Source organism: Sceloporus occidentalis, unplaced genomic scaffold (genome assembly GCF_023333645.1).
Source record: "Sceloporus occidentalis isolate IW3139 unplaced genomic scaffold, rSceOcc1.0.p SCAF_18, whole genome shotgun sequence".
Taxonomy (NCBI): Eukaryota; Metazoa; Chordata; class Lepidosauria; order Squamata; family Phrynosomatidae; genus Sceloporus; species Sceloporus occidentalis.
In genome coordinates, this window is record NW_028316998.1 from 83165 (window position 1) to 98380 (window position 15216).

General features: G+C 38.9%; 1 protein-coding gene across 1 annotated transcript; it reads left to right on the forward strand.

Annotated features, from left to right (window-relative positions):
- Positions 1–6140: 6140 nt before the first annotated feature.
- Positions 6141–14976, forward strand: LOC149302512 (myb/SANT-like DNA-binding domain-containing protein 3). The gene is made up of 2 exons (XM_089482331.1): positions 6141–6555; positions 14567–14976. Exons 1-2 carry the CDS (start codon positions 6141–6143, stop codon positions 14974–14976), a joined length of 825 nt encoding a protein of 274 aa, XP_089338457.1.
- The last annotated feature ends 240 nt before the right edge of the window (positions 14977–15216 follow it).

Below are 15216 nucleotides of genomic sequence, written 5' to 3' on the forward strand. Positions count from 1 at the left end.
TCAGTTTTGGATTGAATTCCCCCAAGCTATTGTTGCTAATGATCATTGTTTACATTACAAGACGCTTCTTACATGTTGACCCTTTGAGCCATTGTTACAAGCAATCACTATGAAACTATTTCTATTGTAGCGGGGACTTCTTTGGCAGTCTTGGTTGTTTAACAGATACATTTCTTGTACACTTAAAGAGGAAAGTGCCAGCAATTTGCCAGCTGATCTCCTGTGAGATCTGTTATGTCCAAAAAAATGTGATCCCTGCTATCATGCGGGGATCTGAGCACAGCACATGATTGCTGGCAAGGTAATACATGCCCTAATTAAGATATTCCAAACTATGTTTTGTAAAATAATACAATGCGGGATATTAAACCAAATATTAAAGGACATTTAGCCTTTTAATCTTCATGTGGCTAAGGTGGGTAATGCTTACTTCAGTAAGTAAGGTGAAACCATTAGCTGTTTTTTTATATGTATCTTGTTTATTGGCATTCGTGAAAGATCTCAAAACAGAGTATATGTAACATGCATATCCCCAGGTTACAGACAGTTACGTAATATTTCCGGCATAGCAATACAATCGTATAGCTCTAGTGACACATCTATTGTAACCAAACAAAATAGGGACTTTCGGAGCATGCTACCGTTGGTGAAACCATTAGTTTTATATAATTTGGGGTCTGTTAGGCATATGAACTGTCTTTATAGTTTGAGCCATTACTTTCCTGGAATTCTGCTATCCCCGTAAAGCACATAAAACCCCCCAAAACACATGCACATACCTGTTGGTATTGTGTTGTGGGGGTACAGAGGTATAGTGTGTGTAACACAATGTTATTTTATTTTTGGTAGCAGAATTCCAAGCAAAAATGCAAGAAAGTAATGGCTCAATCTATAAAGACAGCTCATCAGACCCAAAACTACATGCAATGTAAATAATTGTTTCATCTTACTGACAGAAGGGAAAGTCGGCTTAAAAAATGTGTTGCCCCATTTGTTTTTGTATATATTTGCTGTGTGGTCTCACTTTTATAGAAGTAAAGGCTATTTGTTTTTTGTTTAATAAAACATTTACATTAGACAAAAGGTAATAATATTATAATAAGTGTATTGGCTATTATGAAGGCATCGGTACAGTTAGTTATTGGAGTTACGAACAAAATAATATAGTGTTAGGTTTTAACAGTAGTCTTAACACCATAGCAACCAGTGGAAAGGTGATGGCGGCGGTTTAAAATGTGGTACTGGTATCTCTTATTTATTGTCGTTTTATCTCTTTTACATTCCAGTGTCATTCCAAATTGTTTGTAAAGTGTTATGTATGTATAGTTACAGTGGGTATGTTGTTGGATAGTCCGTGTGTGAGGGTGTGATGTCAGTGGATGGTGGTGTTGTGTGTGTGTGTGTCAGTGGTTGGTGTTATTGTGTGTGTCAGGGGATGAGCCTAGGTTTAGTGGCATCTGGGAGATGGAGAGGTGGAGCAAGAGACTGCTTGACTGGTGCGTGCTGCACAGGGTCATGCAGACATAGTGAGCTACATCCCAGGTAGATACATGTTACTTCATTTATGTTTAATCTAGGGCTGCAACAACTAATCGATAAAATCGATGATAATCGATAATGAAATTCGTTGGCAACGAATTTCATTATCGATTAGTTGAATCGATTTTTATCGATTATAAAATGAGGGTTTTTTCATCCGTTAGTGTGACTCACAGGAGTCACAGCAGCAGTTGCTACTTACAGTTCCTCCCTGCAGTCACTGCCGATTGGCCCGCCGATTCCAGTCCCTCCCTGCAATCGCTGCTGGAGAAAGAAAGGGGCGGGGCCAATCGGCAGTGACTGCAGGGACGGACAGGGAGGAAGAAAGGGGCGGAGCCAAACGGCCGATTGGCTCCGCCCATTTCTTTAGCATCGCCATGGCTGTGACACTCATCTAACTGTGAGTATAAAATTAATATTTGGGCTGCTGAAAGTTAGGGGAGGTGGGGGTTAATTTAGGGGCAGTTATAGTTAATGTGGTGTTTAGGGTTAACTTAGGGGCAGTTATAGTTGATGGGGTGTTTAGTGTTAATTTAGGGGCAGTTATAGTTAATGGGGTGTTTAGGGTTAATTTAGGGGCAGTTATAGTTAATGGGGTGTTTAGGGTTAATTTAGGGGCTGAGGACTGAGGGTTAATTTAATTAATTTAATAAAGTTAACTTAAGGTGCAGTTAGAGGTAAAGGGGGGCAAACTGAGGGGAATCTAAATCCTGGGGGCAGTGAAGATTAATCCTGTATTTATTTATAAAAGTATTGTGTCTGTGACCGAGTCTGCAAATCCTATGAGGGCACTATGGCATATCAGGGGGGTATACGGCATACCTGGGGAGGACGGAGTGACATATCTGGGGGTATAAGGCATATAGGGTATATAAGGCATATGTGGGGAGGGCAGTGTGGCATGTCGGGGAGGGCAGTGTGGCAAGCCTGGGCTCAAATATGCATAACTGGGGGGCAGGTTGGGGAAATAAAAACAAGAAAAAAAATTTATTCTGCCGTTTGTTTTTAAAATCCTATGTTACTTTATTAAATAATTTAAAATAAATGAAAAATTGAATTTTTTTTATCCGATTAATCGATTAATCGAAAAAATTATCGGCCAACTAATCGATTATGAAAATAATCGTTAGTTGCAGCCCTAGTTTAATCTACTAATGCACTTATCACATTTTCTCCAATTATTTAATAAATATAAATTTTATTTGGGAATTAATATTTTTCAATGATTAACTTGATTTACAAATAATTTATTGTATCCACTTATTCATTCAATAATATTTTCACCGATTTCTAAATTCTTTATTAAATGGATCCTCGTTAATATATATTTGCCAAATAGTTAATGTTCTTCAATTCTTTTTTACATATACTATATATATTATATAATGTGTTAATTATCTATAGAATGGCACATATGTCTTAATTATGATATATATAATTTTTTTATGTTAAGGGGACATATGATGGTAGGGCATAACTTTAGAAGAGAGAAGGGTGATATGGCCAAAATATTAAATATATGAAAATTAAAACTTGAATGGAACAAGATCCAAACCAAATTTGTTGACCCCTGTATTATGTTACATTTTAGTTAGTGCACCATGGCCAGTCTGAGCATAACAAGGTGGCCCTGGAACTTTACGGCTGGCGGATGCTTAGTGGCATAATCACAGCCACTGGCGGGATATGACTGGTCACATGTTATGTTTTGTATGCTCATATCCAGGCATATCCAGGTGGTGTTCACACACTTCAGCACAGAATGTGCTGCCACAGAAGCAGATTTGATGCATATGGAGTGTTGACAAGCAGCGGCCCACCTGGTATTTGCCCAGTATGCCAGATGGCCAGTCCGGACCTGTAAAGTACCAACAGACATCACTATTACAAGCCAGAAGAATACAAATTATTGGTTAAATTTTATTAGCAATAACATGAACACATAAGGCATACTGGTACAGAAGGAGAATAGCGGTGAGTTTTTAGTCAAAGTGTGTGCAGGCCAAAAGGGTACAAGAGATGGGAGCAGGAATTTAGTAAGGAAAGAAGCAGGTTATGGGACTAGGTTGACTCGGAGTAGGTTCAATGTTGCCTGAACACAGAAGGTGGAGGAAGATTGATTAAGGAAAGGCCTGTCCTCATCTGTGTTTGGTTAGTAGTAGAGAAGACTTAAAGGAGGGAGAGAAGGTCATTTGAAGAGAGAGAAGAGATTTCAGTAGAGTGGTTTTAAGGGAAGGGAAAAAAACTGTAAAGGTGAAAAGAATAACATAATTTAAAAGGAAGTCATGATGGAACATTGCAACTAGTGTGAAAAGATAAGTAAACTAAACAGAATACAAGGGTGCTGCAGCATTTCTATTGCACATATATCTCGTGAAGTACAGTATATTGCTTTATAAAGCAAAGAACCAGGTTGTGCGAGATGCTGATTCTCAAACCAAGCCACTTAACAATTACAAACAAGCTAGACAGCATGGCACCAAAATAATTTAGCAGGCAATAGAGAAATGTAGGCGCTAAGATTTAACAAGCATATACAGTAGGGTAAAGCATGAAGAGGGAGTTTGTATAAGCAAAATTCGAGGAAGGGTGTCAAGGTAATCAACTGTAACTCCACCTTTCCACTTGTGAAGGATTAACATGGCCTATAGTCAGGGCCGGCCCAAGGCAAAATGCCGCCGCCCCCCTTATCTACCCTTCCTCTCCCTCCCCCTTGTACTTACCTTTCAGCAGTCCTGCGGCGAGTCTCCCTGTTCGGTCTCGGTGCCGGCTTGTAATGCTGAGCGCCGGAAATCTTCTGGCACTCAGCATTACAAGCCAGCACCGAGACCGAACAGGGAGACTCGCCGCAGAGGAGAGAGAGAGGGGCGCCTTTCTCTCTTTTCCCTTTCTCTCTTTCGCTTTTTAAAAAAAAAAAAAAGGGCTTGGGGTGGCAAAGTGCCGCCCCTTCAAAAGTGCCGCCTGGAGCGGTTGCCCCACTTGGCTCCATTGTCGGGCCGGCCCTGCCTATAGTAGTTTGTTGATTGCTTTCTTTGCAGATCTGATTAACCTGGAGACTGCCATGTCATATTTTTTATGGCTTTGCCCTGCTCAAATACCTCGCTGAGCTGATACTTTAAAGCAATGCCAAGGAACTCCCCGTAGACCTTCATTAGTCACATTAAAGTGTATACTTTTTTTTATTTATTTATTGTCTATTTTTCTTTTGGATGTCAACAGAGACACTGATGCCCAAAGTCTGCTTGTCACCTTTTAACATTTTGCATGAGAAACAACTGCGTATAAAGCGTAATTTTAAAATCTGCTCCAGCATTCCATAAAAGGAGACTAGTAACAGGTGGTTCTGTCACGACCTACAGCTGTATGGCCTAAGCAGTATACTTTCCAAGATTAAATGGTCTTTCCAGGTTTAAATGTTCTTTGAGGGCCAAACACATCTCTTGCAAGGTATTTAGTTTAGGGGGTTCTCGGACTACATGAAAATGTAAAGGGATCACACAGCTATCGTATGCATTAAAGTTCCTGCTTTTCTCGCTTTTGATATAAACTGGCAGGCAAAATTGTAACCAATTTAGACCATAATCCAAGTGGTATTCAGGAGCTAATTTACAGGTGAACCATTGTCACCGCAAATGCTTTAATGCAAATCGGTGGGATGTCTCTTCGGACATTGACCTTTGAAGGCCACACATTGTGTACATTTATTATTAATCCACATACAAAGTAATGTTATAAAATAAAAACATTTCTACAAGCGACTGTGAACTGTAATAACGGTCAGCCGAAATACTTTTTTCTGTCTCTGCCACAGAAATATAAACTGTAACCAATTCTGTTGAATATTAATTCCTTATTTTAACAAGTGTTGATTTGTTTTTGCATTTTGTTTCTTACTTGTGTGTTTAGGTGTTAAATGTTGTATAAACAAGTTTTTTGTTTTTTTTTGTAAATTACACAATTGCAATTGTCGTCATTAGCATCAGAGAATTTCCACTAATGAGCCAAAAGAGCTCAGTCTGGCATCCATCACCTACTGAATGAATTTTACAAGCTGATCTTTCTAATCATTTTTGCTTTTCTATTCAGTATGTGGTTAATGGTAAGCTAGACAAGTTCCTCTAACGCTTCCTTTAACTGGTATCTCAACATATACTCTGGCTTAGCTTGTACTGGAAAGCATTCCTATTTCTCAATCTCTTTAGCTTATCACTTATGTATTAAGTATTTGGTATTTTAAGGTATGTTTAGAAATATGATTCTCGGCTATTTAGGCCACTGATTCTCGTCTCATAGCAGTTGTTGGTTTTCTGGTATTTAAAGTTATAACAGGTATATGTAAATCTTGATACACACTTTTAGCTAAGTGGCTTTTTTGGAATCTTTTGCAGAATTAAAATGTCTTAGATTCTTAGGTTTCTTTTCAGTTATATTTTTGTGCCTTTTTAGTTATAATTTTGTACTTTTCTGCTTGTTTTTTGGTTGCAAGTCAAATATCGAAGGGAGTCCGTCATTACACTCTATGTGCTCCGTTCGTAAGTTTTAATGGTATTTAATTGTGTCCCGTCTTATTCTTCCTTAGGAGGTTTGTCTTACTGTGGAAGATGCAAAACAACGAAGTTTTAAAACCTGCCAAGTACTTCTCCGAACTAGAGAAGAGCGTCTTGTTGGCGCTCGTGGAGAAATATAAGTATGTTTTGGAATGTAAGAAGAGTGATGCCCGGACTATTGCTCTAAAGCAGCGCACATGGCAAGCGCTGGCCCATGAATACAATTCCCAGCCCAGCGTGTCGCTGCGGGATTTCAAGCAGCTAAAGAAATGCTGGGAGAACATTAAAGCGCGGACCAAAAAGATCATGGCCCATGAGAGGAGAGAGAAAGTGAAACGGTGTGGGCCAGCATCTAATAGCCATCAGGCTTTGAAAGAAAAGGTGGCAAGCATGATTCCAGAGCAACTCTATTTTGTACAGAACCCCGCTGAAGAAGAAGCTGGATACAATCATGATACTTCTAACCATGGTAAAATATTCTGTAATGATTTATCCACACTGCAGAGCCTTGAAGAAGCATTTAAATGTTTTACCAGTTCTCTCACAGACACCCTCGCATATTGGCTTAATTCTGCCAAACTGTTATATATATATATATATATATATATATATATATATATATATATATATATATATAAAATGTGTGTGTGTGTATATATATATACCGTATTGGCTCGGATATAGGCCGCCCCCGTATATAGGCCACACCCAAAAGTTTGGTGCTTTTTTAAAGAAAAAAGTGCGGCCTATATTCGAGCCAATACGGTGTGTGTGTGTGTGTGTGTGTGTGTGTGTGTGTAAACTTTATTTAAAATCAGTCACCTTACAATAATTCTGAGTTTCAAAAAAGTCATCCAGAAAATAATTTTGATGTACCATTTATAATTCAGTATATGGTGGATTTGGTGAAACTGCTATGGGCATTGGGCTTTTTGACGCCATTAAAAACAGAATAAACAACTTTTTAGTGAGGAGACATCAATTTATAAAATATATTTTTTAACCTCTTCCTTTATTTGATTAACAATTCAACCATATGTTTTTTTAGTAGATAACATTTTTCCTATTAATTATGTTCAGAATACGTAACTTGAATTATAAGGCATAGATCTGTAATTTAAATTTTTATATACATCTTTTTTATGTGTAGTGTTGAGAGCCAGTAATTTTGCCTCTTACTGATAGAGGAAGATCTACTCTACTATAAATACTACCTGGTATGTTATTGGTGAAGTGGGGACTTTTTTTTTTTTTTCCCCCCGTCTGGTAGGAGAAAACCTATTGTTCACCTCAAAACAGTATGTGCTTAAAATTGTTTTAGAACTCACATAATGCGATATCAAACAAACAAACACCGCTTTTGACCAATGTGCCCCATGGTGCTCTGTTAGGGTTGATCATGCCCTGTATACAGTATCCAAGGTTCAAGTATGGTTGAGTTTAAAAGGCATAAAAGCAAGATCCAAAGGCTAGCTCTGAAATATGGGTTTTTCTTTTTTTGTCTATTGAGAATCGCCTTTTTATTTTCTTCTTTAATGAGTCATTTTTCAATTTATCAGCATCTAAGGTATGGTTTTTGCCAGCGGTGTGGTGGAAAAGAAGTGCTAGTATGCTAGTAATCCAAATAAGATGCAGAATGTCTGAATATCTTAAACATTTTCATTTTCTTTTCATTTATCAATCATCATTTATTAAACAGTAAACATTTATTTTCATGATTAAGTAAACCTTATATGTGAAAAAGTAATATTTGCACAATCATTATCTTAAGTGTTTGAACTGTCGGAAGTGCATATGAACACTCCTGGCTCCCGCACTGTCGGTGTAAGAAAGCAGACAGAAGAAAGTGATCAGCGGTATGGTAAGCAATGCAGCTTTTTTCCCCCTCCCTCAATATAATTATGCAAACCGTGCTTTTCATATGAATGCGATTTTCTTTATTGTGAAAAGTTTACTTGCTCCTTAAGCATGGTGTAGCTGTTGTGCTCCATTAATACTTGGCAGAAGGTGAGCAATTATTTTTCCTTGATGTTTTTCCTTGGTGTTTAAATACCTCCTCCATTACCTTTTCTATAGAAATGGTTTTTCAAGGGATTTTGTTTTTGTAACGCTGCAGTTTTGTATAACTAGTGCATAAATAGTTTCTTATTGTATTATGTTTTCAGCTCACATCATAAAGCATACAACCCGTGGCTCCATAGGTCTTCTTTCTGTGTGTGTGTGTGTGTGTGTGTGTCTTGTTGATTTCTGTCTCTTTTTATTTATTTTTTTCTTTCTTTTACCTTAGAAATTGATTGCAAGAGAGTTAACCTTCTGGATCTGGAACTCCTTATTGATGAACAAGGCAAGATCCAGACCAAACCATTCAGGAAGGTCCCTGAAACTAATTCTTTGTGTGCTGATGGGTCACCTCCTAGATCTATAGAGAAAGGTATCAATAATAGTGTACCTGTCAATATTTTTTGTAGGGCTTTAGTATATATTGCTTCTATTTCTGCCTTTGATCTAGTGTTGGTATTTTAAATAAGCAGTGTGCTTGTCAACACATGTTATGATAAGGATACTTCATTCTTAGGGGGTTAATCAGTGATATACAGTATGTGACCAAAGGTATATGGACATCTGGGCATCATACCTATACGTGTTTGTTGCCAAAACTATGGGCATTAAGATGGAGCTCCCACTTTACCTATTTTTAACGGCCTCTACTCAAACTCAAGATTTTGGAGTGTGTCTGTTTGAACTTATGCTAATTCAGCCCAGAGAGCGATTGTTTGGTCAGGCACTGATGTTGGATGAGAAGTGCTTATTGATATTCAGTGTTCCAGTGGTCAGGGTTCTGTGCAGGCCAATCGAGTTGTTCCACACCAAACTCATCAAACCTTGTCCATACCTTGCTTTTTGCACAGGCACACAGTCATACCAGAACAGGAAAGAGCCTTCCCCAAACTGGTGCCTACAATAGTCTAAAACATCTTTTGTATGCTTTAGTATTAATATTAGCCTTCACTGGAACTAAGGGACATAGCCCAAACTCTGAATTATCCATTATTCCTCTTCCCCCAAACAATCCAGAGAACACATTTCCACTGCTCCAGAAACCAGTTGCTATGTGCTTTACACTACTCGATCCGACGCTTTGCATTTTGTGCAGCTTCCACTTCACAAAAATAGCACATACAATGGACCAGGGAAGATTAATTCGGGCAAAAATGTTACGAACATACTTGTGGCATATGTAAAATCCTATGACAGTGTGACGTTTAAAGTCACTGTGTTCTTCCGTACAACCCATTCTACTTCCATTGTCTGTCTATGGAGACGGCTGCCTATGTGCTGGATTTTATACACACAAGCAATGTGTGGCTGAAACACTTAAACTGGATAATTAGGAGGGGTGTCCATATACTTGTGGTAGACCCTATCCACTGACTCTTCTAGTCTGTGTGAAAATCATAAGCAAATACATAAGTGAAGAACAGCCAAAAGGGGATGTGTATTGTTGCTGTCTTGTGAAACAACAACAATTCCGAAACAATTCATGTTTTCTCCTGGACTATCCAAGGACAGGATTCCATATGGCAGATGTTGGTGCTTACAAGCAGTGGGTGGAAAGTGGGTGCAAAAGATATCCATCTTCTTGAGCTGAAACCTGAGCCTGCAGCTACAGCACAAGGGCACCTGACAGCCTGAGATCAGTCCTGATGTAAAATAGATCTTATCGCCATTTCAGGTGGTGGAATATTCCTTCCTATTTAACCCAATACAGGGTATTTGCTGTGGCTCTTGAGGAGTCCCAGAAATGCTAAAGATTAGTTGGGTTTTTTTTTTGTTTTGCTTGTTTTTTAGCTTCATAAGATGACTAACCAGTGAATTGATTATGTGTTGCCATAGTGGGAAATGAGGACCATTACTCACGATCAAGATACATTTTTAAAGAGGACATTATCTTGATATTTGTATATTGTCCTGTTAATCACAGTGTACATTTTTGATTATGACATGTGACTTTGTATTGAAATATCTTTTTTACCCCCAAGAATTAAAAAAAAAAAAATAAAAAAATTGATACTACAAAGAATGGGAAACCTGTTTTTTATTCGAAAGATCTACACTAATGATATACTGTATATGCGAGTCACTTTTTTTTTTTTTGGCTGGTGTATCAAGAATCACAATAGGTGGCTACATGAGGAGAGAAAAACGTCTGGTTGCCTTAGCAACCAGTTTGGTTAGTTTTTGCGACACCAGCTAATGCTTGTAGGATGATATCCCCTGATACACGCGCTATAAATGTGTGAGTACAGTAGATTATGTGGTAAAATTGGTGCCTTTTGGAATACAGGTTAACTGATTAGGTATACTGGCAATTACATTATGAGCCGTTACACATTGTATGTGTGTAATGAATACATATGCAGCAGTTGTCTAAGTCTCTGCTTCTGTGTGGTTTGGAATTTGCTTCCTATGTAGCAAATAATCAGTTACACACTAATAAAGCAAAATGGAGCATTCCTGTGAGGAATGACTTAATAAGTACAAACTACAGAATACAGTGGAACAGGAGAGTTTCCCCTAGCATCTGATACATCTAGGTCAACTGGTGTTTGATTTCTTGGATGGACATTGTTCGGGGAAGCAGGCATACATTTCTTGATGTGTGACGATCTTCCTCAAAGCAGACTTTTCATTTGAAAACAAAAAGCCTGTGTGAAACCAAACCAGCTTTCCCTCTTCACCAGGGCCAAAGTTATCAACTAGGGTTTGCACAGACTAATGAAAGACCGTTTCTCACTCACATCCCATAGACACTAATGTCTGAAATCAATGCTAAGGAGTACAATGTAATTTCCTTTCCCAGTCGCCCGTCAGATGAGCTGTATGTCAATTTGGTGATACCCTGCTCAAAATCATCGCCCCTTTTTCACATTTAATAGCAGAATCGAATGTTCCACACAATGTGACCATAATATGCTAGTCATGTGTTTTGTTTAGGTCATGGTCATTCTGCTTTAAAGTTTTGTTTGGTGTGAATTCACAGCTGATCAGGTGGTCAAAAAGATCCTAGTTGATGTCCGCGTGTCTCAAAAAGTAGCTTTTTAGCATGACCATGTTCATTCGATATAATCCTTGCGGAAGTTCATGGAACCCCATTGTTGCCATAATAATAAGAAAAGGAAGTGGTGAGATCTGCTTACCTATATTTTGGAGCAGATGATACCTGGTTCATGAATTTCTCATACGAGGATCACGCCTACATTATTTCAGTGGAAATAATATCACAGAAGTCCACGGAAATCGGTCCAGTTTCAATAAGTCCTTACTGTAAATCCACTTGGGGTATGTAAGCATACAGTGTGATAACAAGTAGAATCACATACTGAGTTCCTTCGACGCATGAGGTCTTGACCAAACTATCATTGTGTTAAAATTAGAAAATTAACAAATAAATGTATAAACCATACATTCATTTGTTAATTTTCTAATTATAATCCATGTGTTATTGCTGCCCTGGAAATTTTTTTTTTTTTTTCTTATTCATGCAGATTTCCACAAAGGAGACCTGGAACTTCTCATTGATGAACAAGGGAAGATTCAGACCGAACCTATAAGGAAAGTTCCAGTCACAGATTCAATGTGTGCTGAGGGCTCCTCTCCAAGTGGGCTAAAAAAAGGTAATTCCTGTGCACTGTAACAAAAATGCCAAAGGTAAAAAGCCACAAACATTAGTGTTGCCAAGCAAAAAAAAGTTCTCCAGAAATACATGGCTTTAGAAATTGTTCAAAAGCTTGTTTCATTAACTTTAAATCTGAGAGAAATCATTTTCCATTGTCTTTCATTATTAGTTCTGTTAAGATTTGTAACCGATGTTTTCAGAAATGCACAATAATATCAGAATTCCCTGATACTGGGAAATATTATGACTCAAATTACAAATTCTCTCAGTTATTATCTTTTATTTACATAGTTCCAACAATTTACGCAGCTTTTCTTACAATGCCAGTTACTATCCCAAATAAAGAAAGCATAGGTACAAGTTAACCCCTTCAATCCTCTATGGACGTACCGGGACGTCCAAAAAACGCCTAGCAAAAAACCCCTATGGACGTACCGGTACGTGCAGCGTCAGGGACACATCCCTGCCGCTGCACGGGAGACCAGGCTGGGGAAAAAGCTGGGGGAAAAAACGGTTAGTCATTTAAAAAATAATATTAATCAATAACCATTTGTGTGTAAAAAATAAATAAATAAATAAATTATATATATATATATATATATATATATATATATATATATATAAAAAATGCAAAAAAACCCATAACATCTAGCCAGTATAACCCTCCTGCCCTTGTTCCCAACCCCCAAACCCGTTAAGCCATAGGCATAAAAATTATACAAAAATGTACACCTTATAGTATGCTCCCTGGTGCTGGGAAAGTATGGAAAATCTATATAAATTAGGTATTTCTGAAATCAGGACACCTGAATTGATGAACTGGGAGGGGATTTTCCATCACTTTACCTAATTTTGTGTGGATTCAGAGGGAAAATTTATAAAAAAAATAGGTTGTTTTTTTTCTAATTTTCACTAAATTTCTCATTCTAAATGTTCAGCTAATCATCCAACTATAGTATCAAAAGAAAGCTCTATCTCTCCTTGAAAAAACAATATATAGTTTACATGGGTACACTATTCACAGGAAAAGAGAATCATCTCTGAACTGACATAGCGCAAAAATGGCAAAATTGCTCCGGGCTTTGAGGTACCAAAAACCCCTGGGATTGAAGGGGTTACATTAAAGATCAGTAACATACAGCAGTGTAGCTTTTAAGCCTCTCCAAATATATGGTGACAGCGAACAGCAAAATAAATCATTGATTGATGGTAAAAAGCCTTATGCAAGTTGTGGTAAGCTATAATATGTATGGTCAATAAATATTAATGCCATATTTCAGAATGTGATTATATGCAGACATATGTTGGAATAAGGAATATACATATATATATAAATAATTGCTTCTTATGAGGGCCAGTAATGACCATTTTGTCCCCAGTTGTCGGGTCTACTGTGTACAAGTTGCTGCGTTAATGGATAGATGGCCAGTCATCTCCATTTTAAATACCGTATTGGCTCGGATATAGGCCGCACTTTTTCCCCCCACTTTAAGTCTTTAAAGTGGGGGTGCGGCCTATATTCGGGGTCTAGCGCCCGACGCCCGGGACATGCAGTCCCGGGCGCCGGGCAGGCAGCGGGGTTAGGATACAGATCCCCCGCAGCGGTGCAGGGGACCTGCATCCTACTCCCCGATACGCTCAGACAGCCTCCCCTGCCAGCACTTCCCACGGGGGGGGTGCCGGCACGGGAGGTTGTCTAAGCGCACGATGCGTTTTACCTCTGGCCCCCCGCCTGACTTACCGGAGCAGACTCCCGGGTGTCTTGCGGGGCCGGCGGGGGACATCTACGCAATACGCGTATACAACTTCCGGTGCCGGCACATCCGGCACCGGAAGTTGTATACGCGTATTGCGTAGATGTCCCCCGCCGGCCTCGCAAGACACCCGGGAGTCAGCTCCGGTAAGTCGGGGGGCAGAGGAGGACAGTGGCAGCATATCTCGGGGAGGGAGGAGGACAGTGGCAGCATATCTCGGGGGGGGGGGGACAGTGGCAGCATATCTCGGGGGGGGGGGGGACGGACGGACAGTGGTAGCATATCTCGGGGAGGGAGGACAGTGACAGCATATCTCGGGGGGGGGGCAGAGTGGCAGCATGTTTTTTTGGTGCTTTTTTAAAGAAAAAAACTTTTTCTTTAAAAAAGCACCAAACTTTTAGGGTGCGGCCTATATACGGGGGCGGCCTATATCCGAGCCAATACGGTACTTAATGTAGGACTGGAAAAAGCTTTGCAGAAGTTATGTTAGAAAATGCATTTGTAGCAATCAACATAAAATAATTACACAAACCAATCTGGTGACAGCATTCCGTTTTAGGAACCATTGCTGCATGTATCTAGGATTTGCTTTAGCCATGGCTTAATAAGCAAATTTGTTAACAAGCATGAACTAGTAGTAATTATATAAAGTACATCTGCAGTTAGCATTTCAATTTAAATTAAGGCCCACAATAAAAGCAAGATTAATTTTTTTCTTTAGTGAAATTTGAATTAGAAGAGGATGCCACAATGAACATGAGGAATGAGGGTAAGAAGTAATCCTACATTTTAATTAAGGTGTTTGGTTTTACTTATAGCAACATGATTCTTTTGGTGTGCCAAGTTCTCTTGCAAATGCCAATATATTTTTTTCCATCCTTTTTATGGTGCCCCAATAAAAAGGTATACAATTTGATTAAAGTCATGTAAGTTTTTAGGAACCCTCCTACGGGTGCAATCCTCTAGATGGAGAAAATAAAAACAGAACAGCTTGCAAGCACAATATACATGTTTCATTTAAATTGATAATCGTTTTTTATTTGTCCCAGATACCTTTGTTGTTCCAGACAGAGTGGACCTGTATGAGGAAGAAAAGGCAATGGTCAATATGCATGACTGTGAAGGAACATCACATGCAGCACCTTCCTGTTCAACAGGTAGAATAACTAACAGGACCTACAGGAGCAAAGCCTCCCAGGATGGCATGTTTAAAAAAATGCAGGAAGAAGAGCACCACCAGCAAATGTCCATGCTCCAACTGCAGTTGATACAGATGAATGAGGTTCATGTGGCCAAGGTGCAGCAGATAGAGAGAGAGTGTGAAATGGCTGAGGAGGAGCACCGGATAAAGATGGAGATCCTGAATAAAAAGAAAATGTATTGGGAAAGGAAACTGCAAACAATTACCAAGGAGTGGCCAGTAGCTTCGTTCAACAGGCCTTTTCCCAACTCTCCTTGAAAGCAGAGGATACTGAGGACAAGCTGGGCAGTCTTACCTTATAGGTTAACCAACCTGATGAACAGTCAATGGGCCCAAACCCTGGCAACTATTTCTGTGTAGGAAGAAAATAGATACAAGTTAAAAAAAAATATGAAAAAATGATATAAGACAATACATGGGCAGGTATTTGGGAGCAAAGTCTTTCAGATTTTAGTAGTATTGGGGAAAAAAATGAAACAATAAAAAGCCACAAAGAAA

What these genes read in the sequence shown, in the direction of transcription:
- LOC149302512 (XM_089482331.1), top strand. Translation starts at nt 6,141, where the DNA reads ATGCAAAACAACGAAGTTTTAAAACCTGCCAAGTACTTCTCCGAACTA. An exon ending in TCATGATACTTCTAACCATG is followed by an intron (nt 6,556 to 14,566) that starts GTAAAATATTCT and finishes TATTTGTCCCAG; the next exon opens with ATACCTTTGTTGTTCCAGAC.